Source organism: Megachile rotundata, chromosome 9 (genome assembly GCF_050947335.1).
Source record: "Megachile rotundata isolate GNS110a chromosome 9, iyMegRotu1, whole genome shotgun sequence".
In the NCBI taxonomy this organism is placed as follows: Eukaryota; Metazoa; Arthropoda; class Insecta; order Hymenoptera; family Megachilidae; genus Megachile; species Megachile rotundata.
In genome coordinates this window covers 15,127,943-15,150,691 of record NC_134991.1, presented here as the reverse complement: position 1 = coordinate 15,150,691, position 22,749 = coordinate 15,127,943, and the positions used below count along the sequence as shown (strand labels likewise).

Here is a 22,749-nt window from a genome sequence, read left to right as displayed (position 1 = left end):
CATTTAACAAATAATTTATTGCTGTCAGGGTGTTATATTAAATTTATATTTACATGATAAGTAACTCTTCTTACCTTCGTTCTTTTATCAATTTATTTCAAAGACTTTTTAGCTAAATTCCAACAACAGTGAATAATAATTTACATTTATTTGCATTTAAATGTGGTTATAGGCATATGTTTTTCTCAAAAGATTGTATAGAAGCATAATATTGATACGCAATACTTCCTCGAATGTTCCATAACCTCAATTGCTAGCAATTGTTGAATCTTAATGCAACTACAGTACAAACTTAGGAAATAAAATAACATGAAAAATATTTTTACTTTTCTTGTGACTAGGTTTGCATTTATTTATTCTTACTATATTATACTGATGTACTCATAACTGTAAGTAAGACAGTTGTACATGTTTAGGAAGGTACATAATCATTTATATGAACAATTTTATTTAGTACTCAAGTTGGAAATTGATAGAGGAAAGTAAGTTTTAGTTTTGAACAAGAGGAAATTTCTAGGAAATATTTTTGGACCAGTGAATTTAGGTGGCCAATAAAACAAAATTGTTAGTAGACGGAATATATATTATTGCATTCTTCGAAACTGGCTTCGAACAGTACTACAGTTATGTATGTGGTATTTTAAATATTATATGTTCAGTCTACTAATAAATTTAGAATCTTGATTTTTCTATAAAATAGGAAAACAACTTTGGAAACTCGAATACAGAAAGTGCAGTAGAAATGCAAGAAGGCGTCAGCTCCGCCTGTCGTCGTTTACACTGTACTATAAATTCAAACTTTGGGTATAGAGACTCGTCTAAAGAACTCTAATTCGATGGATAATAGATAATTCTTAAAAAATCCGCTAGAGAAATGAAATTTACTAAAGTATGTGCAACGAATAAAATTAATAATATGAATATCAGAAAAGATTAAGATAAAATATCCGGACAATCAATAAAGGAAAGTGAAGACGATTTAACCTCATTCACAGTCGACATAACCTCTAATTTTAACTTCACTAACTATTATAATACTGATTGGTAAGTGTATATATTTGTTTAACAGTTACTATAACATAAGAAATATATTAAATTTTCTTTCTTTCTGTTTCAGAAATTGTGGAGCATCTGTAATGCTGAGTGATGTGCTAGTATTTTCATCTAGCTTATATAAATGTTACTTTGCTTTTTAAATTGTTCTAACAGAGAACAATTTTGCTGTTGAATGTTAATAGCGTGTTAGTGCAATTCTTGCTAACCTGTGGCACAATATCTTCTTTCTTTTCTATCTACAATTTTGTAGCATACCGATGTATAGGTTCACTTTGTCGCAGTTTCTTAGCGCAGTCTCCGTACTTGATAATAAGATCTGTACATCAATTGTCATGTAAAATTTAATGTTGTATGGTAGATTTGATAGACATATCTATATTTCATGCAATTTTTCTAGACTACATAGTCCAGAAAATGTGTTACTTTACGCAATATTGTAGTTTCTCTTATCACAGGTCTTGAGAGTCTACTTTCTTATTGCAATTTGTGCTGTTCCAAGTCTGATACCTGGTCTTAAAGTTAGATGGTGTTAAGTTAGTTAAACTTATATTAATTTGACTTCCAGGGAGAGAGAAAATAATGTTCTAATTAGTTCTGAGTTTGTTTTTTAATATGTACGAGAATTTGTGGTTTTTGAGATCAGGAATTATGTTTAAGCAGGATTGATTCATGAACGGCTATTCTACCCGCATGTACATCTTGTCATTTGTCAATTTTGATCATGTAATTTCTAATCTTTGTGATATCTGTGGAGTTAAGAGATCAGGCTGTGTTAGTAATAGCGTGCTCTATACAGGGCACCGAGCGAGTAGCGGCAACGCACCAATCAGGGAGTGGGAATTCCAACTCGCAACCTGATTGGTGGAGCGCGCGCCATATCCGATGTGTATAAAAGCGATGCACCGGCTGACCAAAGCATCATTTCTCGCCTAGAGTAGGTAGAGAGTTCATCGCAGTTTCGTTTTATACAAACTCTAAGCAAAGATGTCTGGCCGTGGAAAGGGAGGAAAAATAAAGGGGAAGGCAAAGTCCCGCTCAAACCGAGCAGGCTTACAATTCCCTGTTGGTCGTATTCATAGACTGCTCCGCAAAGGTAACTACGCAGAACGAGTTGGTGCTGGAGCACCCGTTTATTTAGCGGCAGTTATGGAATATTTGGCTGCTGAAGTATTGGAGTTGGCTGGTAATGCAGCTCGGGATAATAAGAAGACCAGAATCATTCCACGACACTTGCAACTTGCAATCAGGAATGACGAAGAGCTGAATAAGCTTTTGTCCGGAGTTACCATCGCTCAAGGCGGTGTTCTGCCAAATATTCAAGCAGTTCTGCTGCCTAAGAAGACCGACAAGAAGGCATAATTCATTCGATGCATTCGTTACTCAACGGCCCTTTTTAGGGCCACCAAACTTTTTAAACGAAGCATAGTCTCGAACAACAAAATTTAACATCTCATCGAATTTTTGTTAAATATTTTTCAAATTAATTTCGATCATAGGATGTTTTAGTTTCTTGTCCTCCACTTTTTTTTATTTTCTGTACTTCAGTTTATTTATAAATCAGAATTACATAACTTTGTACAGCAAATGTGTTCATAAAATGTCCTGCACGTATAGTTACAGAGCACGTAAGATTCACTTTAAATAATTTTTTTCATTGGTTATTTTTTTCTATCAATATCATACTAATTGTCTTGTTGTTCGAATCGGAGGCGAACAACTGCTGTCACGAAGGCAGGTTCTTAAACAGACTTACAACGTAAGTAACTTAAACAGTATTGTTCATTGTAAACAATGAATGCATCCATCTTGTGCAGTATAGCAGCATATGATAAGGTATCTATTGACCATATGCCGATACAAAAGAGTTAGCTCAAACGGTAAACTCTGCAGCGGAACAAAATTTCATTCTTCAGCAATGGCGCTGGCGGAACGAGTACTAAAAATTATCGTAGTTCAGAGATTGCTTTGTTTAAGAGCACTGAACTCCTTTTGTTAGGTGAGTCGTAAACTTGTTTATTTACCAGTATCATACATAGAAAGATCTACTTTTTAGTCTTACTTTGTTACTTGCAATTCAATACTTTAAGTTTAAACAAATTTTAAAGTCACTTTGGTCTGCGATTTTAATCTTTAATTATTTATGATTACCTCGATGGTACAATATCGAGTCTCTTTTTGAATAAATAAGTAAACGAAGTGATTTCAGTGTCCTGCAAATACTGCAAACTGAAAAACTGATATGATCGTTTGATGTCTATAGAAGACTGAAGAGTACGCGAAATCTACGAAGCCAGAAAGGACGAGGTCAAATCTGGAACTCGTCAATGACACCGATGACCACGCATAAACCAACCAGGTGTGGATGGTCGGACGTCGATGTGCTGGGGGACCGTGAGCATCCGCTGTCGGCGAAGCGTTACCAGGTGACTCAACCGTTGTAACTCGGTTTCATAGCGCCGAAAGAAAGGGAAAGTACCCGGGACATCGAAGCATGGAGCCCGCCATGCTCTCAGTCCGCAGAAAGCGATTGAACGCACGCGAGAAGAAGCGATCCTCGGCGCCTATCTGTCTCGCAGTCGCGAAAATCGCGCTCGAAATTCGTCGCATTTCGAGCGACCAGGCTAGCCAATATCACAGCCGGTAAATCTTTGTGTGCCAAAGGGAGATCGGAGTGTGACTTGGAAATTGCCTTTGTCCGGAGACGTCTTTCCCCAACGGGCCGTATCGATTAAAGGTAAGAGATCTATTTTTGCCGATATTCCAATTAATTCCTAAGAACACTGCGTATTTGGTTTCTTGGCGATCGAAAGTTCTTTGTGGAGTACATACTCTGTGGTGTATTGTTTGGTAGTCAATTAGTTTGTTAATGAAATGAATTGTAAGGGGTTCAAATTGTTTGTTCGAGAACGCTTTATGAAGGGAATTAAGTTTCTCAGCGACGTTCTTCAAGTTGCCCGCGTTTGAACGCTCGTGACCCCACGGATTTTTTACGGAGCAAGGACGTACGGTATCGGAGAAGGGATCGAAAATCTAGCAGTCCTTCACCAGTCGTATCCATTCTTTTTCTTTGACCTAGAAACACGTGGTCCGAATTGATAATCGCATTTTTTGTTCTTATCAATTACGATGCACGGTGCAGTATCGCTTCGTATCGAGATTAAACTTTCAATTTTTTAGATTCGTATTTTGCTCGAAGGGCTCGTTACACTTCTATTCGTCACTGTTCTAACGTAGCATCCAACAGAGTAAAAAATAAAAATGTCGATTTTGGTCCCGCAGACCGTGGGAACGGCCGTGCATCAAAATCATTTCGGCACGTTCCTTAGACAAACATAACGATTCACACTAAAGAAATCCATAAAAATTTGTGTAAATTTTCGATCATCGGACAAATCACGAGAGATATCGTAACATTAATCGCTATTGCGTGGACCCCAGACCTTGAACGCTTTGGCGGCCTTCGATCGTTTTGGTCGAAACCTTTTGACGCGTCCACCATTCTCTACACCAGTAAACTCGGCGAAATACTTACGCAAATGTCCGTGCGGGACCATAAAGAGCAGCCGCTGTTTACTCTTTCGAAAACGGGAATAAGAATCCTTGAAGTCTGCGGATCATAGGGCACTGTTTCATTAATGGTACGCTACGCCATAGAACGTAGCTCACGTCGAATAATAGTATTATGCGAGCATTATGCAATCGTGGAAATTTCACTTTCCACGGTACGATCGTAGCTGATGTGAGCGCGCTCGCGCGACGAACGACCGTGTCAGTATAGTATGCCTACTTACAAATGTGCACAGCATGCACGCTTCACCTCTAGATATCGTAGCCGATTTTTACTGAATAATGCGTCCGTCGTTCTTATACTTTCGTTACCTGTCTCTTTTCGATACTTTTTCCTTTTTTCGCGCGGCACCGGTAGCTTGCCTAACCGGTCGCTCTGTCACAAGAACGCACGTAGCCGTACAAGGACGAACCAATCGAACGTGCTTTTAGGGGAACGAAGGATTCCTTTGCTCGAGTTTCGATAATACTTATTAACCGATATACGTTACTAAAATTATTTGATGTTCGGACATAGAATCTTGGAAGATGTCACTAGGTTACCGCGTTATGATCGTTGCCATGTGACACGTTCGAACCACCATTTCCCCCAAGAATTTCCTCCGTCAAAATAACAAGTTTCTACGCAGCGATTAATTTAAAATAACGCGGAACTAAGAATTCGCCTAAGCCGAGAAATCGATGTGTTAACCCGATTGAAGGAACGCGAAACGAAGTGCATGGTTAAGTACGTATTATGCTTTCGAGGTGTTGAAACAAGATCGCGATTTCCTACCGCAATGTGTTAAGTAAGTTTGGCCACCGTTCTGTTAAAATATCCTAGATGAAGAAAGCTTCTACTGTACATGTAGCCAACATGTTAACGTCGCGAATGAAATTCGTGGCAGAGAGCACAATGCTCGATTGCACAATTATTACAAACAAACCGGTGGCACGATTGCGCAACGGTCAGTAAGTAGCTCATGTATCGTATTACTCCATTTCTCCGTGACGAGCTAGAAAACCGTGGTTCCTCGCGGAAAATGAGCTCGATTTGTCCGCGTACCGATCCGCCGCGGTTTGCTGCGCAATCTAGCGATCATTATTCCGTATATTGTACGGAAGACTGGCTCACCTTTCCCGCTATACTCGTCGTCGTGATGCAACGAACAAGCGTATCCTTGAAAGAGACGTTGCTTAGCTCCGAAGGAAAATTAGAATGTTGTCATCATTCGTAGACAGGATTTTAATTTAGGGTGGAACAAGTTGTCTAGTTTTTAGAGGTATTTTATACCGTTTTTATGGTACACAGGTGTCTCTGCCACTTATTTAGAATACGATGTAGATACAACAGAAACAGTAAAGAATAATTTATCAATTCCGTAGTTCATAAATTCTTTTTCTTTGCAGGAAAACTCGCTTAATCTTTGATGGATCATGATCTCGAACACGGATCATCTTCGTAAGATCGAGCTGTTTCAACGAGTCACGAGTTCATCGAGGTTCCTGCATGCCTGATTTCTTCGGCCAGCGGAATTCGCGATGTTGGATCCAATCGCGGGAATATCGTCGGTATGGTGGTTGGTGATGTACGCCAATATTTTGCTGCTGCTGTCTCCTCTGGTGCTGCTTTTCATCGTGTTTCTACCGAATTTCCCGATACTGCTGCTCAGAAGGATGTGTTACATTCCCATCGAGTCCATATGACGATCTCTAGCATCGATATTCTGTTAACGATTAGGACAGTTTTTCGTAGAAATTATTGTAAAGAGAATTATCGAAGTTTTTCGGTCTAAGGATAATATTGTTATTCGAATAATAGCGATGGGAGAAAGGATCTTGAAAGCCTTCGATAATTCTATAACGGTACGGCGACAATATTTTACTTCTATGTAAATTGCTTGGGTAATGGAAATTTTCATGCTATATTGTGCGATTCTAAGCCGCTGTACCGTTACGGACGATTATAAAGGCTTTTAACGTTCGTGCAGAAAGGGTAACTGGACAATGGCAGCGATTTGAATGGTCAGACACAGTAAATTGTCCGAATATACCTGGCGTTTATGCCGCGTGCGAGTTCAAGGTGTAATCAAAATCGTATTAAATCAATTTCGATGTAGAATAATCTTACCGAACATACGATCCATTTGAACTAACTGTATAGTTACCATGACACATTTAGTCATATAAGTTTTAAAAGATATACGTAGTCTGTTTTCTTTTCCTTCTATCATTTAGATTTATTTCATAGAGTCTTGCATAAAAACGCTCGCTGTCAGACGTTTACGCCAACGTCAAGTATTTAATTTGGCAGAACAGATTTTATCGAAGCCAAACGTAGCTTGCGTAAATTTCAAATTTCTATTCACACGTAACCTACCTGTACAAATTGCACGAGCATGTAAACTAGAGAACGGTGTTTCGCAAAACGCGAGTTACACTCGTTTACCGTACGGACAGCTCGAAAATTTTGTGACAGATCTGCGAATTTTCGAGGTTCCTATTGCGTCAGATTTATATATTCTTCATGATCGTTCGGGTCGTGTGCACAGCGAGTTAGAATACATTTTTTATCAAGTGCGAAGAGACATATTTAAATTTTAAAGTTTGGAGACATAAAATAATTTCACGTTTGAAATATAGGTACTTAGAAAAAAAAGAATTTGGAAATTCTACGCACAACAAAATTTACGTGTGAGCTACTCCAGATTTTAATAGCTTCGAAAGAGACGGCCGTCATTCACCGCCCATTTTTTATCTTGGACACTTATTATGTAAACGAGTGTACGTCATTGCACGTTCACCATTGATCTTGCCAATCACCAGTTTTTCTGGGTCTCGTAATACGTTAAAGAGTTACGTACCTACTTTTTAACCGCGATAAATAGTACCTGCTATAAGTCTAGTGACGAGACCATTGACAAGACTAGGTGAATGACGTTTATGTTATTTCGCCATGCGTTTTCGTGACACGAGTATTTTCGCCCGATCATATTATTATATTTAATAACAACATGAAAATGTCGAGGTTGTCTTTTTTATAACGAGAAATGTTAAATACAGATGCAATTTATGGCCCGTAACTCGGTAAAATGTTTTCAAGTGTTCCAGTTGAAGAAAAATATTCCTGTGTTTTAGTATTTGCTCGACCTTAATTAACTGACCTGGGTGCAGTCTCTTTATTATTGTTTTATATTTCCTCTTCTTTACTGCTCATAGAAATTGCTATAATCGCGACGGTCGACCAATAGGTACCGCTAGAGGCATTTACCTTCATAAACTTATTAGATTCAGTAAAATTTAAGTGCGGCATTACAGCTTACAAATTGAGGATATAAACTGTATATTACTGGTTATCCAATGGCAGCGAAGCGACTCGAATTACTAATTTATTTTTAATACTTCTCATACTATCCTACGAATGTGCTTTCAAAAGGGTTAAGTACCTAAATAATACATTAGATTCGTTAGAAATAAAATAAGATAAGATTTCAGATCGTGGCAATTAAAGTTAAACCGCAGATTATAGGTGGTGCTCTTCTTGTTTGGCTTATCAGTCGAGCAGAGTGCATCGTGATCCTGTGCACGGTAAATGCATGTCCTTCTGCAGTTCACCAGGTGATATAGGCGGGCCCGCAGTTAAACATTACAGTAAGATCGGAGAGTACTTTCGCCAAGTAGCGTTCGTAGTGGGGGAGTTGAGACTTGAACCCTGGGACCTCATGGGCCATATATACTACGCTTCCATGCAGCTCTCCTGCTACTTGGTGTCAGCATCTCGACGATCCTTGCCGTTGTATGGGAAAGATACATCGAGAGGAGGACTGATCAAGTAAAAGGTAAGCGCCGTTGATCGAACTCGCTAACGATCCTACATAACATATCTTCACCGATTAACCTTTTCTACCCTAATCTGTTTATTACAGTTATTTTCAAGCAGACAAATAAAAAGATGGCACATCCGTATTAATATTGGCAGAAGGATTCAATCTTTTGGCTAGTGCGAATTTAGACTCTTATTCGTTTTATAAATTTTGGACCAGCGATTTCCAAACTTTTAAGGGTCCATACCGGTTTATTATTTAATAGTTTTGGGGGTTATTACAGTTATTCTAATAACGAGAGAAGGGTTCATTGCACTTGTTGACGCATAGCAGAAATGTCGTTTGATAAATGTTATCGCAGCGAGAGAAATTGAAAGAATCACGTCTGTATGTAAACGGAATGAATCACTACGGAGAGATGCGATCGCGCAGCTTTCTGATCGTGAGTCAATGCTCCGGGTATTTCCTTTCTAAATAACCATTGGATAACAATAACTTCTACGCGTCTATTTAAAAAATTCTGTAACGTTTATCTGAATTAGTCGAATTTATCTTTAAAAAGCATCGCTTAGGCGGTTCAAGTTCACGCGCCAAAAGAATTTCACCTAGGCGCGACAATTCAATCTTGCACGTACACACCTACGAAGAAAACCGAGGAAATATTCCGTGCACGCGTATCTAAGCTCTTTTGTATGCGCTCCTATCGCGTACACGCGATATCCTTTTATCCACGAGTGGCAGTCACCTTTCCAGAAATAATGTTACCTACCTGGTTGACACGTGTCGCGAGCATGCTCCTGTGCTTCCCATAAATTCATTGTCCTCGTTGTAAACTTATCAACAAATCAACTTACTAATCTTCAACGATCCAAATTCCTAAATTGTCGAATTTGCAAAGAAACTCCTAAATGAAAGTTGAGCGAACAAGAATAACGAAGTTTCACGAATTAGAATTTAAAGTTAGAACTCCGTGACGAGTGCAGGAAGAGATTGATAGCTATGCCCGGTTACAATACGACGTTGCTACATTGCATTGTCATTGCATCAATGTGTGCTCATGCATGCGTGGTTGTTCTAGATTTATCGTTGCTATACTTAGACAAAGGACTATGAACTATATAATTCCGTCGGCAACCCGACATTTTACGTGACTCCATGTATCCGCCTCAACCATGTTGCCATAATCCTACGCTCTGAAAAATTTGCGCTCTTACAGCGTCATTAGCTGCCTAGCTGTATTTATCCTTTTCAGATGTTGTTCATTACGTTCACGCTGATCGCCGTGGCAGCAGGAGACCCAGGGTTACTGAGGGTCCCCAAGGTGTACAACGCGGTTATTACCAGCAACCAGAACCTGTCTCCGTCAAGGGCATTTCCGGTGATACAGCCGATAATTCATCGAACAGCGGTCGGTTACGTGCCACCGTACTATTACACGCAAGTGTCGCCCCAATTCGCTGGACCAGACGTGGTACACCTCTCTCAGAGTGCCCTGAAGCCGAATAACGAAGGTGACGCTCGAGCGGAATCGTCAGCAGCTATAGAATCATCGAAAGCAGCGGGCACGAAAGTAGAACCGACCGATGAACGTGCAGAGGAGAACAAAGGCGGAACTAGAGCCGGTTCCAAGAATAAGAAGGAGGAAGAACCCCTCAGTTTTTATCCCAACTATCAGTCGTTGTATTACGACCCCTACTTTTACACGTACAACGGTTTCAACCCTCATCTCGTTCCGGGATCCTACTACGTGGACTATCAACCTTTTGGCACCGTGCAACCGATTCCCGCGTCTACGCCCAAGAATGGCCTCTCCCAACATTTGCTTCCCGGTTACCACGAGGAGAAGAAACCCGTGACAAAGGAGCAGAAGGAGAAAATACCAGATGTGCCGCCACCACCCCTTCCGACAGCTGTGCCCAAAAGTTCTTGAGACGGAACCCCGGATGGTTTCTGAGTCCTTCTTCGTTCAGACTGACTTTACGTGGACTTAGTGCGCTTCTGCTGTTACGAACTTCGTCGAAATATAGCGTGGTCATAAATCTACTCGATCGGTATCAAGGATAACCGAGTGGTTTTGGAATCGGGAATTCAAAGATTTCGGAATTGGAGAATCTGAAAATTTCAAAATTTAGTTTACGATTACGCTATATCTCTACAAGAAGCATGCGAGTTTGGTAATGTAACTTTAAGTGACTGTAAAATGAAACTATCACTTCGATGTATGTAAAAGTTGTGTATTTCAGTACGCGTGTTCATACATGATCTCGTTCTTACGATCGTACTCGTTCTTTGCTATTAATTCACTTCTTCGCAAACGTCTTCTTTTTTAGTCGTAGCCCACACTTTGGTAATGTACCACAGTTCATCGTTATGAAAGCCTTTCATTGAGACCTTCACTGTGTCGGGTTCGTCATTTTCGTTTTTAGCAACGTCTAACAGCATGTTGCCTTTGGTAATGTTCATCGGTATCGCTCTGACACAAGTGATGCAAAATGGTCCGCTGAACGAGGCTGTCAAATTCGCCACGGTGGATACCGCATCGTGTACGGTCAATTTCAGATTGTGTTTGTACACCAATCTTCCCGTGCAGTTACCCCATTTTAAAGTGCCGATCACGTTGTCGTCCTAAAAACATTTATGATTATTTAATACATCGATTGTAATTCCTTTTTTACTCGTTATTTATGAATAATAAATTTCATTCGTTAGATTCTGAACACGATAAACCTATCTGCGGATTTATCACCTTCCTATATTCCTAATATCAATCCATATTATAAACTTAAATAGATATTACAAATTTATTTTTGTTCTATAATAGGGAGATGTGATTCATTGATGTGATTATGTAATCTAGTGCGTGGTGAACATAATGTTTGGTAATCTAACGCGAGACCATGAAATACATGACAACCTAACATCTAACACTACAATATAACATTTGTTTTACTCACTCCTTCCTCGTCATTATTATCAGAAATATTATTAGTGTCCTCATCACTAAGAAATTCGGTTGTATTTTCGATAGGTTGAACTTCCATTAGAAAGTTATTACGATCGATTTTTGTTGTAGCTTCCGTAAATGATTCTGTAGTCGTCGTGACAGAAGAAGATGTACCGAGGTCACTATCAGTAACGAGATCATTAACACTGTTCGTTTCGTCAGTTTTTGCTTCGACTTGGCTCGTCGAAGACACGTTATTCGTATCGGTCTTCGTCTCCAAACTGCGTGTAAGGATGTATTTAGGAATGGAGGACAATTTTTTAGCATGTTTCTCCTCTATCTCCTTCTGTCGAGCATAAAATCTCTCCATGACAGCTTTTCTCAGAGCGTAATAATCTGTTTTGTTATCCAGCTGATATCTCGTCTTTACATGCCTCTTCAATCTGTTTGCACTTTTTCGATTATTGTGATAATTCGCTTGTCGCTTGTCGATTTTCCTCGTCGTTTGTTCATCCAAGTATTTCCCATAGTCTTTGTTCTTCCATTTCTTCAAATCATTTTCGGTCTGGGCTAACTTCAGCTTCGCGTAGCTTTTCTTTGCATTTTTCACCTCGTCCAATTCCGCTGCGTCTCTTTTAAATCTACCTCCATCGTCTTCCTTTCCTTCGTTCGCTTTGAAAATCCTCTCACCTTGGAGATCTTCGGATAAACTTTGCTCACTGACAGGTGCGCGAACTTTGTGCTTTATCTTCTTCCCTTTGACATCGGACAATGTCAGTACGTTGTGCTCGCGTTCGTTGACACTCAAGGGATTCCGTGCGAACGTTTCCGATATCACGAGAAGCACCAATGTCGGAAGAACGACGAGCCATAGATTTCTCATAATCATGGTCCCGTTCGAATGCTTCGAGTACTAACGAGGTAAATGAACGACTCGGAAGGCGTCGGTAGCATCTTTAACCACGGCTTATCTTCGGTTTCTGGGGTGAGGGACCTGATTGTTGTTCATGTACGGACCGATTGTTCTTATTTTGAGATAGCTAATTATAGCCAACTATAAAATTGACCGATTCTCGACGAATCTTTTGCCGCGACACATAGAAGCGAATGTTCGTTGATTCACAAAAATGGAACTCTTTAGATAATATCATGGAGTAAATTTTTGGATACAATGTTAATAAGAGTTCATATCATAAAAGTTGGCAAACAAGGCACGTGTTCGATTATATTTTTATTAAAAATTTTTCTTTCAATGTCCTCTGCATGAGCGAAGAATGGTAATCGTAATAGGGAAGGGTATAAATGCTTTATTGGATTAAAATCGATTCGAAGCACGAATTATATCGAATCTACGGTGATGCTGTCGTCTTCGTCTTTATTTTCCATAGGTTTATTTGTTTCTGTCTCCGGTTCAACTTTCGTATCCAACTTCTCGATGCCATCTTCGTTTCCGTCCGCTGGTTTCGTGGTGGTCGTTGATGGTGCAGTTGGTTTAGGCTGGAGTCCTGGTTGACCAGGCTTCAAAACAGGATATACCTACGAGAAAGCCAATTATTTGAACACGATTTTTATGCGAAGTCCCACAAACATAATATAATGACCCGTCTATGTTTCATGGATTACGTGAACAATAAAATAGCAGGCATTCCTACCGGATTTAATGGAAATCGGAGGTCGTATACCGGGGTCCCATAATAAAAATTATAGGCAGGTATGTGAGGAACCGATGGCTTTCCATTTGCGAGGACGGCTGCAGGAATCGTGTTTACATCTGTGCGTACCTATCGCAGGAAACGTGAATGAACGATAAAAGAAAATTGCTTAAAAAAATCCTGAAGTGTTTACGATGCATTACATTGTAAACGTAGTACGGGGAGTAGGTGTCCTGGTACTGGAGGAGCTGCGGCTGCACGCTTATGGCTTGCGAAGGATAATTGCTCACGTACAGGTTTGGCCAGATCGGTTTCGACTCTATCGATACGACCAGGATCACAGCGATGGCAAGAATAGCGTGAACCTTCGAACAAATTGTTAGTCAATACATAAAAAAGAGTCGAATTTATGGGCGGGGGAAACCTGTTACTCTCACTATGATAAGCTAAATTTAAACAAGAGGAAAACCACACATAATAACAACTACGAAATGCTTTTCAGAAATAGTCGCGAATGATATCGAATATTTGATCGTTTCTTACAAATAATTAAAGTATAACTTTTGAAGAAGAACAATTAAATATTTGTGTTTGATATCTAGAACGTGATATATGTGACATAATTGTCTGAACTAGAGTGAAGATCACGAGTAGCCGATAAAGAAGTTGATAACAAATTAAACATAGCAATGACAAATTGTTGCAACAATCAATCAACAAAAAATGATGTTCTTACAGAAATCCTTATGTTATTTTGTCCTGGAGCCATAAAAAAACTGAAGGATTCTAAATGCATATACGTATATTTAAATAAAAAGCTGTTGCCACCGACGAAAGAGAACGGAATGACGGATATACTATGGGGCAAGATAAAAACGTTTCAATTTATGTGACACGAGAAACAATGCGGTAGTCCGCCTCAAAGATTGATCGTTCTCTGCGTCGAATAAAGAAACAGCGCGAGTGACTCGGACTCTTTTGATAATACGAGCTTTGGCTCGATGCGCAGTTACCGTGTTTCGCATATCAATGATCTCGATTCGCGATCAACGCGGAAACAGATTTGGTCGACAGATATAACGGTTGTTCTTGTTTCCAGAATTATTTGTACCAACAAGCAGAACAATTTCGCGGAACCATTAACATTTTCCCAATGCTCTTCACATTTTTCGCACGTACAGAAACGCGGACCAATTGGAATATCACTTTGCAGAATGCAGAGTATTCGAGACGAGTATTATTGTAAAATAGAGAAATATTTAGTACGCGTAGAACTCACCTGCATGGTGTGAACACAGCTTCGCGATAGGCTCAGAAACTATCTGTACTAACCTGAATTTCAGCCCTACCCGCGATTTATATATTCTTCGCGGAGAGCAAACCCCCACCCTGCCGAATATCATCCGTGATTGTTTCTTTTTTTCTTTTGCTCCTACGCTTTGCTCTTCCGTCGTCTCCTCTCGATCCTCCGCCACGTCGAACGGGATACCTGCTCGTGATTCTTTTTTTCGACGATGTAAGTGCTGTACAATAATCTAACTCTAGTCCGTTGTATTTTCGATTAACCCTTCGATGGACCAATGTTAGAGCTGCGGGGTTCGAAAGTTTTGTAATTTGTAGAGCTCGAAAATTCTGAGAAAATTATGGGGCACATTTTTTTCGAAATAAGTAGAAAGCGAGTCATTGAAGTACTGATATGAATTATAGTATTTGAGTTAGTAAAGCATCTTAAAAATATCAATAAGATGATATAAAATATTTTTATTACGACGAAGAGAATGACTAAGACCGAGTGCTGGAAAGACAAATACGTGAACCGGTTAACATTGGTAAATTGTGGTTTAGAATATGAATGAAGGGTGTGGTCTGGCACCTAACACCCAAATTTACATTGCTAATGTGCTCCGGTTAGTATACCTGTCATCGTTCCGATCTTTCGAATTTGATCGACGAGGAATTTATTCTCCAATCGTTGGAGTCTAGTGAAAGCCATTATATTTTCTTTAGTTGAAACTACAGAACATCCTGTTAGCAAAAAAAATGAATTCTAACTGTTTAACCCTTTCATGTACGCTCAATTAAAAATAAAACAGCAACAAGACGACTAACATGTAAACTTGACGGTGGGCGTACATTTCCGTCTTTTGCAACCGGAGGATTAAAGCGAGTCTACGAAAAAGGTCACACAGGTGTCATATAGAGAGAGAGGAAATCGAGATTGACTTCAAGGAGTCGGTGCCAAAAATTTTGACATTTGTGGAAAAGTTTGCAGGTAACCTAATTTCACGATCTTGAACGACAAATTTTTTGTGCGTAACAAAATCGTGGAGTTGAGGACACGATCGCTCGATCATGGCCGTCTCGCGAATTTCGTGGGACTGACAATGAGAAGTTCAATTCCGATGTGACATGGCCCTTGAACCATGCTGTTCAAGGTTGACTAGCCAAGGAAAATGCGAAAGACAAGCACCGACGATGAGACCAGAAGATGCGACACGACGCGTTGACAATCAAGGGAAGAGGAGCGACGCGAGTAGATGTCAACCTGACAGTTCGAGGTACGTACTAACCTCTAAATAGATTAAATTAGATAATGTGACCATTTCTAAACCCGAGAACGAAATATAGTCTGACGTTTGGTAAAATGTTTTTTTGAGGAGCGACTGAACTATACAGTAGACTCTCGTTATATTGTCGCCGTTGTCGATTCAATAAGTTTTCCTTCGTACAGATTTGTGTGTACATCGTACTATGCGAAGAGTATAATGTAGAGAACTCAGACGGAGCTTTCTCTACGTTAGTTTTAAGAATTTTACAGCACTTGTGGTGATGTAACTAGAATCAGCTATATTTGAGGTACATATAGTGTTTCGTAGATGAAAGGTGATGCTACGTAACAGAAGTCCTATCAGCCGAGTCAAAGGGTTAACAGAACGATGTGTAACGTGTTAACAATTTATGATTCGTAGTAGCATCTATTCGTCCGGTGCAATTTGTTGAAAGGATAAAGACATTCAACTTTGTACTAAATTTCCTATCAACGAAACGAAGCGGAGACAATTGAACTCGTACAAAAGACCCGCGCGATATAACGGCTGTGGACCAGTTTGAACGAGAGCGCCGTTTCGAGAATCGATAGGGCGAAGCTCGTGAGGCGTCGACTGTACTCGTGAAAGTTCGCACGGCTACTAATCAATCCGCGGGAGCTTTCGTGTTTATCAACAAGTGCCGCATACGCTTCCGTGACAGCACTCGCTTATTCGCAAGCTGCCGCGTTCACTGTAGAGATCCGTGACACCCATCGTCGCCTACGGTGTTCGACGTCCCCGAGGACGAGGTTAAGACCCCCGAGGACATCCTCGCGTCGTCGCTAACCCTCTCGCGACAGTGCGTGTACTTTCTGTGGTCAACGAAGGTTATCTCTGCCGGTATTTCCATCTTTCCTCAATTTTTCTCTCTCTCGCCTTTCTTCGCGAATTCATCGAAAAGCTCTCTATTAATAACCTCTCTATTAATAACGGTGTCGTTGCACGTTCGTGTTTTCCTCTTGGTCATCGTTGTTTTCGCTAGGATTCTCACGCTCGAGGGCGAGCAGGGTCATTCAGCCCGCGATTCTTGTGCACCCTCGTTGCACGAATCATCGTGAAGGACACTCCAGCGGAGATCTTATAATAGGGGTGACTGAAAGTTGGGGAAGGTTCGGGTTTCCTTTGTTCTGTGCTCCTCGCTCGGTCTCGTGAATTTCTTGGCCAAACAGACGCGACAAAAGAAGATTATAAGCGAAGCAATTACTTCTCTTTTATCTCCGCGGACTTTATTCCGAGACACACGTTTTCTTATAGGTTATGAAGCGTTACAAATATAAATATTTAAATCGAACTTCAAAACTTTTCTATTTTCAGAGGTGGTAGCGAATGTTTCGGTCTCGATTGTGAAGCAATTCGAAGCTTGGTAACTTGTAAGACGAATTACCGGTTGGACTTTGATTCTACACTTTCAGTCACTTTTCTGCGAAAGTTTGGAAAGGTAGCTCGATTTCGACAATTCGCGAATCTATTTAAGGATCTCTGAAGTGCTCGTTGCAACTCGGATACATATAGTCGACGATCGTGTTTGGAAATCACCGTGTGTCATTCTTATTTGCACCGTGAATATTCCGATCGCCGAGATACGTGTTCACCTGTTCCTTCATAACTTAAAGTCATACGTTCCACCAAAAATTAATGCGCTTTTACCAAGGTGGCATATTTTCCAACCTTTTGGCAAGCTGATTTCGTTTCCATCACCTTCCATCGCGTCAAACAATAGTCCATTTCGAAACAGTTCCCATCCAAAATGATTTACAACGCGTTCGTTAAAAACCTGCTCTCGAATGTTTTCAATTTACGCAATATTTTAGGAGAAATTTTTATTCCAAAATTCGATGAGGTTACGATGCGAGGATGAAAGTGAAGTGTTAGTTTCACGTGACTCGTAGTGACGGTGTGGAAATTGACTCCAAGCGTCGTTTTTACGAGTGCCTGGAACAATTATCTGTTGCGACCATGACTCTGTCGAAACACGAGGAATTTATAAGGTGGTGGTTCACCCGTTCGTCCGGTTTAACAACCCCTGGATGGGACATTGACGCAACTAGGTAGGGACCACCTTGTTCAATGCTTAAATTTTCACATTTTTAAATCTGGAAGTCTCTAAATTTCCAAATTCATAAATTAGAAAATTCTCAAACCCCATGTTGTCGAATCTCGAAATTTTCAAGAGTCAGCTGATCGCGCCAGGAGCGGAGCGTTGACGGTAGCAGTAAGGCCAAAGCCACTCCAGAAAAATCCTAGTTACGTCAATAGGATGAAAGGGTGTAAACAAGGGGGGTTGCAATAGAAAATATGAGAAAAGGGGCGCGGTTTTCGGAAAGCGGCCGTCACTATAAATAGAGGCGCCTCGTGCGTGCGTGCTATGCTTTTAAACATAGTTTTGGCAGCGCGAAACGTCAAACCGCCTCGGAGTGGCAAAGCGCGTGGATCGTTCCGCGAATTTCACAAAAGACATTGACCGAAATCCTTGTATTTCGGCTTCGAGATTGGAGACGATCGTGAAATGTGACATCGGCGAACGGTATTCGGTGCACGAGAAAAGGTTCGAGTGCAAGAAGGTCGACGAGGTAATAATCGATACGTTATCGAGAGTCGTGTGTTCGTTGCTGGAAATTTGGTGAACGCTTTTCCGCGAGAAGAGGCGAAGAGGAGTCGGCGAACGACGGGGGAGAATGAAAAGTGCATCGGAGAAACTCGACAAGGAGAACCAGCGGCCGATGGAGACGAGCCACGAGGCCGACGAAAACGCTCAAGATGCCCAGGACGAAGAGTAAAAATTTCAACACTAACAAAAACACCCGTCTCCGCGTTTCGTGCGTGTGCTCGTCGCACTTTGTCAGGTTTCCGGTCCCGTTCTGAACGCACATCTCGAGCCGTCTCGACGTTGCACGCTTCCTTCGCTCGCGCACGCTGTCATTCGATCGGACGATCACCTTTCGTAGCGTTTCAATTTTCTCTCGAAGTCTCTTGAAAAACTTGCGGTAACGTCGAACGAAGGATCGAGGCGTTTTCGCGGAGCGACGCTTAAGCATTTCGATGAAAGACAGAAGTAGTCGTCGTGTTTGGCTGGACGGATAATTGCAAAATTTGTATTGGCACCGTCGGATACCGGTCTGGCCAAGTGAATCGTTGTGTTGTTCAGAATGTTCGGCTAAATTGCAGACTACATTATTTACGAGCAGTAAATCTCCGCCGATATAATGTGGTTCTCGAACGTGGACATTAGTTTGAAAAATGCAGGCGATTGACTTTAGGTATATCAATCGGTAATGCAGTAATGTTGACGAAATTAAATTTTTGACACTTTCGGTCATATGAAATGCCTTCAAACACAATTGGGTCCCAAGGTGCTAAAATTGCACACGAGGCTCAGTTTTGCATTGATCGAAATATTTGAAAGTCTACACCCGATAAGGTTAAAGGTCTCGATCAAGTACCAAATGTTCTTAATCGATCGAGTAAAGTACGGTCTGATGTTCTGGAGCAAGCTGACGGGGTCAGATATTTGTATTTCATACACCTTTTGACAAATATCTGCATGTCATATGGTACGATGTTCTTGCCAAGAAAAGGTCATACTGATCTGCATGCATACCTAACGGTATCTCCTTGACATCCATAAAGTGTCTTGTACAGCTGGTTTGATAAACTAAATTCCTAATTCATTATCAACAGTGAATTACTTATTGGTATACCTAATATCTTCGATGTTAGTGTCGAATGTTCGAATAGTCCAAAAATATAGCAATCGTTTCCCATCGACTGTTGCACCTGCATTTTTGTTGCAGCTTCAGACATTGTCGCTTAGAATCCTCCATAGTTTTCATGACATCTTTATCCAACCTGGAATGACACATCTCTTCTTTGAGAATGAAAAACAATTCGTTCGGTTATTGTCCCTAGAGAAGGGTCAGAAGGATAAAGATGCCATAAAATCGGGGAAAAGTAATTGGCCGCTGTTGTTTATTAATTCGCAATAATGAAAGTGTTCCAGCGGTTGGCTATGTTTTACAACCATTCATGCGGTTTATTTCCGAACACTGCTTGCTGTTCGAGCGCGTTAATTAACCTTGAACGGGACGCGAAACGCTTTCCAACATTCGATCTTCATTTCTGCGACATTGGCTAAGTCGGTTGATCGTGAAAGGAGATTAATGCGCATTATGTACGAATTTGGCCCATCGCCAATGGATAGCCGATTAATACCGCGAACGACACGACGCATACAGTTTACACGTGTTTTCTTTCTAAACGGAGAATCGTGATTTCTTTATCGCAGATAGACCAAGGACTAGTATAGACGACGAGAGTAGGACTAGCGGCTGCGCTCCTTTGGTTAAGTACACGACAATGAATATTTTTTTTCATTTGAGTATTTGTGTGACTCGAAACGTGACAGACCCACACAGATTTTTCCTCCCCATTTTTACGAATTACACGCGGAAGACCGATTTGATCGATGAATATCGCGTGAATTTTTGGTAGTTCAATTTGCATTGTTTTGCTTGCTGTGCGATGCCAATTTTGCACAAATAGTATTTGGTGTAAATCATTGCATGCTCATTAGTGTGCCCGGTGTTCGATTTGCAATCGATTAACTGGTAATTAAGCTTTCATTGTTGCTTTCTGCGATTCAGCGTGATGTCACCCAGCAACAGAAACGCGGACGAGGCTATAAACGATGCACTGTTGGAGAAGCTTAGGAGTTGCGCCGCAAAACCGCTGGAGAACGGAGATACCTTCAGAAATGTTGTAGCTAAGATCCAAGCGCGAGTTACATCCACAGGTAACTATATTTACCCCTGACACGTGTTTCACATATGCAATACAGGATTTCCATAAGTACGCCATTAAATTATCAAAGGGAATCTCCGAAGTTAAAATCTTGTAAATGATAAATTTTCTTACGGAATGGAACGATTGTATTTTTAGGTAGAACACGAAAACGAATACTTCGGTAGGGAACTAGGTCCTCCATTCATTCATTCTTCTTTTTGGAAGCACGAGCAAACGTTTAGCACGAGTCTCGAATGCGGCAGCAAAGTTTTAAACGAGTTGAAACAGATTGGACACTTTAAGACGGGCTCGTGCCGTTAAATTGCTATTTTTACCGCGAACGTTGGCTTCTATTTCATCGGTCTAATCACCAGAAACTTGCACAATTTATTATTACTGCCGCCATAACTCGGTGTTTGCACGCTGCAGCCCTTTACGCGAGATCAACGCTCGGCATTTTTCTCTCCTTTGCGTTGCGACGAAAACTAATTGCCATGGACAGAGAAACGTCAAACTTTCGTGTCGAAAAAATGAACTGGTCGCGTGAACCTTCATCGCAAACCCGTGAACGTAGATCGCTTTCGAACATCTTTGCTTCTTTACTCAGGATGATCATCTGAAAACGTTGACTTCATTAAAATACGTTTCAAACAAAACCTGAACAAGGGAGACATCTTGAGACTAAAAATTTTTCTTAGGTAGCTTTAAGATCTTGAAGACATGTCCAGACAGAAGTAACCATCGCGAGTCTGTCGAAATAAACTAAGTTTCGCTTGAAACATTTTTCGCTAAAGTCAACAGATAACGTGTTATTTCAGCCGGTCATTTACAACGCTTCACGCTGTTTAACTAACTATGAAAAAAGTCAAGGAAACTAAAAGGGCGAAAAATGATGTATAGCAACGAAAGAAGATATTTGCCAGATGCACGCACGGATAAATCGCGTTTAATCGCGGCTCAGCATGCCACGAAATTATCTCCGCTGGATAATCAAAGTTGCATTTCATTAGCGTACGAATTTAGACCGTACTCTGTTTATTTCGATACAAGTGTCAGTCACGCGCGAGAAGAAAATCGCGCGTTTCGTTGGTCAGGATCGGCGAACAGGTGTTTTAGCAACGGGGACGTCACTTGTTATTTTCGAAAAGCCGGCTATCCCGTTCGTTCGATTACATAAGGACTTTCGGGAACGCTGATAGATCGTTTGGACAGGGTCCAAAGGCAGAACAATACAGTGTCGGATGGTCCCGAAGTGAATTGCGGTCGTGCCAATTTGATAAGGGCTTCCTGTCTCGTCGGTCGATATTTCTGCAAGCTCGAAAGCTCGTCGCGGATGCAGTGTCATCGCACTGACTCATCGTTTCTGGTGTAACGAGCCTGTCGCGAGCGCGAAAAAAGCTCCAATAAACTTCTGCTCCATCAGCTTGTAATTTCTTCACGCGTTAGGTGAACATCGAAGTTCGATATCTGCTTTTGTTTCCAACTCTCTTTGTATCTTTCACTTTCATGCTTGCCCTTTTCTTAGCTTGTCCATCGAGTGCCAAGACATTCGACTTCTCACATATTGACGAGAGTCCACAGAAGTAAAACAACATACGCATGGTGGTGCGAGGATACCCCTGCCACGAATGAGTTAATCTCTAAAATAAAATTTATCTTTCGTCCGGACTAGAATCCAAATTGTACATGATCTGGGGCAGTGACGGACAAAGTGCAGTGACGAAGATTTCAAGTTCTGGAAATAAATCAAATTTGTAAATTACATTTCGTTTTATGTCTTGCTCTAAATTATCCTTACCTAGTTTCTGACCTATATAGAGTTTCATGAATGGAGTGCAAGTAATATTTGTAGGCTAGACGCGTCTCACGGTTTAGACCATCACCGATTTAGAGCAGGGCTCTGTGACATGACAGGATTAATGTCCCTCGAGCGATTCAATGACAGAGAAAAATGCTCACCGTGCAAACAATCGTTCACAGAGACGGACAGTAGCATTTCCAGACTAGGCACTCGGTGTGAATTATCAATGTCCAGTTTTTTGTACTCGGTGTTCATGGCATTGGAACCGATTGGCCTTGTGTCAAGTCTGAAATGGGAGCCCCACGTTTTGCCAATGCAGAGTATGCCTATCGTATGGAAGACACTGTTTCTCGCACCTGTTTCCTCGATTATTTATTATAGCATATACGTAGAACGTTTGGCAGTGGAAAACCGTGTTTGTCCCCAGAAGATTTACATCCTACTTTCTTGTCTCTATAATGAGATGCGTTATACGGGTTTTAAGCGAGTAGCGATCGATCAAAGATTTGTTCTTGTATTCATAAAATGAAGTGTTTCTCTCTCGGTGAAAAAATTGCGT

At 40.8% G+C, this 22,749-nt stretch overlaps 4 protein-coding genes across 18 annotated transcripts in view; 2 read left to right on the top strand and 2 right to left on the bottom strand.

Moving 5' to 3' along the window:
- Positions 1–775: 775 nt before the first annotated feature.
- Positions 776–11,152, top strand: LOC100874960 (uncharacterized). 3 transcript variants are annotated; one of them, XM_076535355.1, is made up of 5 exons: positions 2,418–2,889; positions 2,970–3,052; positions 3,317–3,790; positions 6,013–8,441; positions 9,679–11,152. In XM_076535355.1, exon 5 carries the CDS (start codon positions 9,679–9,681, stop codon positions 10,354–10,356), a length of 678 nt encoding a protein of 225 aa, XP_076391470.1. In that variant the 5' UTR covers positions 2,418–2,889; positions 2,970–3,052; positions 3,317–3,790; positions 6,013–8,441; the 3' UTR covers positions 10,357–11,152. The 3 variants fall into 3 exon arrangements, 2 of the variants coding, with proteins under 2 accessions (XP_076391470.1, XP_003703819.2); XR_013039298.1 differs by lacking the exon at positions 9,679–11,152 and adding an exon at positions 776–1,044 and having other exon boundaries at positions 1,118–3,052; positions 6,013–6,805; XM_003703771.3 differs by lacking the exons at positions 2,418–2,889; positions 2,970–3,052; positions 3,317–3,790 and adding an exon at positions 4,986–5,350.
- LOC105662596 (uncharacterized) lies at positions 10,640–12,259 on the bottom strand. The gene is made up of 2 exons (XM_012286348.2): positions 11,381–12,259; positions 10,640–11,051 (listed from the first exon to the last, which is right to left on the bottom strand). Exons 1-2 carry the CDS (start codon positions 12,257–12,259, stop codon positions 10,722–10,724), a joined length of 1,209 nt encoding a protein of 402 aa, XP_012141738.2. The 3' UTR covers positions 10,640–10,721.
- A 327-nt stretch (positions 12,260–12,586) lies between these two features.
- On the bottom strand, positions 12,587–14,448 carry LOC105662597 (uncharacterized). Its single transcript, XM_012286373.2, has 4 exons — positions 14,302–14,448; positions 13,226–13,387; positions 13,023–13,151; positions 12,587–12,906 (listed from the first exon to the last, which is right to left on the bottom strand). The coding sequence occupies exons 1-4, from the start codon at positions 14,305–14,307 to the stop codon at positions 12,709–12,711; spliced, it is 495 nt and encodes a 164-aa protein (XP_012141763.1). The 5' UTR covers positions 14,308–14,448; the 3' UTR covers positions 12,587–12,708.
- Positions 14,449–15,055: 607 nt separating this feature from the next.
- Positions 15,056–22,749, top strand: part of LOC100874933 (cytosolic carboxypeptidase 1) — a 35,023-nt gene continuing 27,329 nt past the window's right edge. For 2 of the 13 annotated variants that reach the window (XM_012286366.2, XM_076535330.1), the window contains exons 1-4: positions 16,242–16,450; positions 17,422–17,658; positions 17,782–18,383; positions 20,251–20,399. In XM_012286366.2, coding sequence (XP_012141756.1) covers positions 18,286–18,383; positions 20,251–20,399 — 247 coding nt within the window. In that variant the 5' untranslated portion in view covers positions 16,242–16,450; positions 17,422–17,658; positions 17,782–18,285. Of the gene's footprint in view, positions 15,581–16,240; positions 16,451–17,421; positions 17,659–17,696; positions 18,454–19,892; positions 19,954–20,250; positions 20,400–22,749 lie in introns of those variants that run through there. The other 11 variants (XM_012286363.2, XM_012286360.2, XM_076535333.1 and 8 more) reach the window with 10 other exon arrangements.

Excerpts from the sequence above, each read along its gene's own strand:
- LOC100874960 (XM_076535355.1), top strand. The coding sequence starts at position 9,679 with ATGTTGTTCATTACGTTCACGCTGATCGCCGTGGCAGCAGGAGACCCA.
- LOC105662597 (XM_012286373.2), bottom strand. Across the intron at positions 13,152-13,225 it reads CCCCGTACTACGTTTACAAT|GTACGCACAGATGTAAACAC; the intron begins GTAATGCATCGT and ends TTCCTGCGATAG. Across the intron at positions 12,907-13,022 it reads TCCGATTTCCATTAAATCCG|GTATATCCTGTTTTGAAGCC; the intron begins GTAGGAATGCCT and ends GCTTTCTCGTAG.
- LOC105662596 (XM_012286348.2), bottom strand. The coding sequence starts at position 12,259 with ATGATTATGAGAAATCTATGGCTCGTCGTTCTTCCGACATTGGTGCTT. Across the intron at positions 11,052-11,380 it reads ATAATAATGACGAGGAAGGA|GACGACAACGTGATCGGCAC; the intron begins GTGAGTAAAACA and ends AAATGTTTTTAG.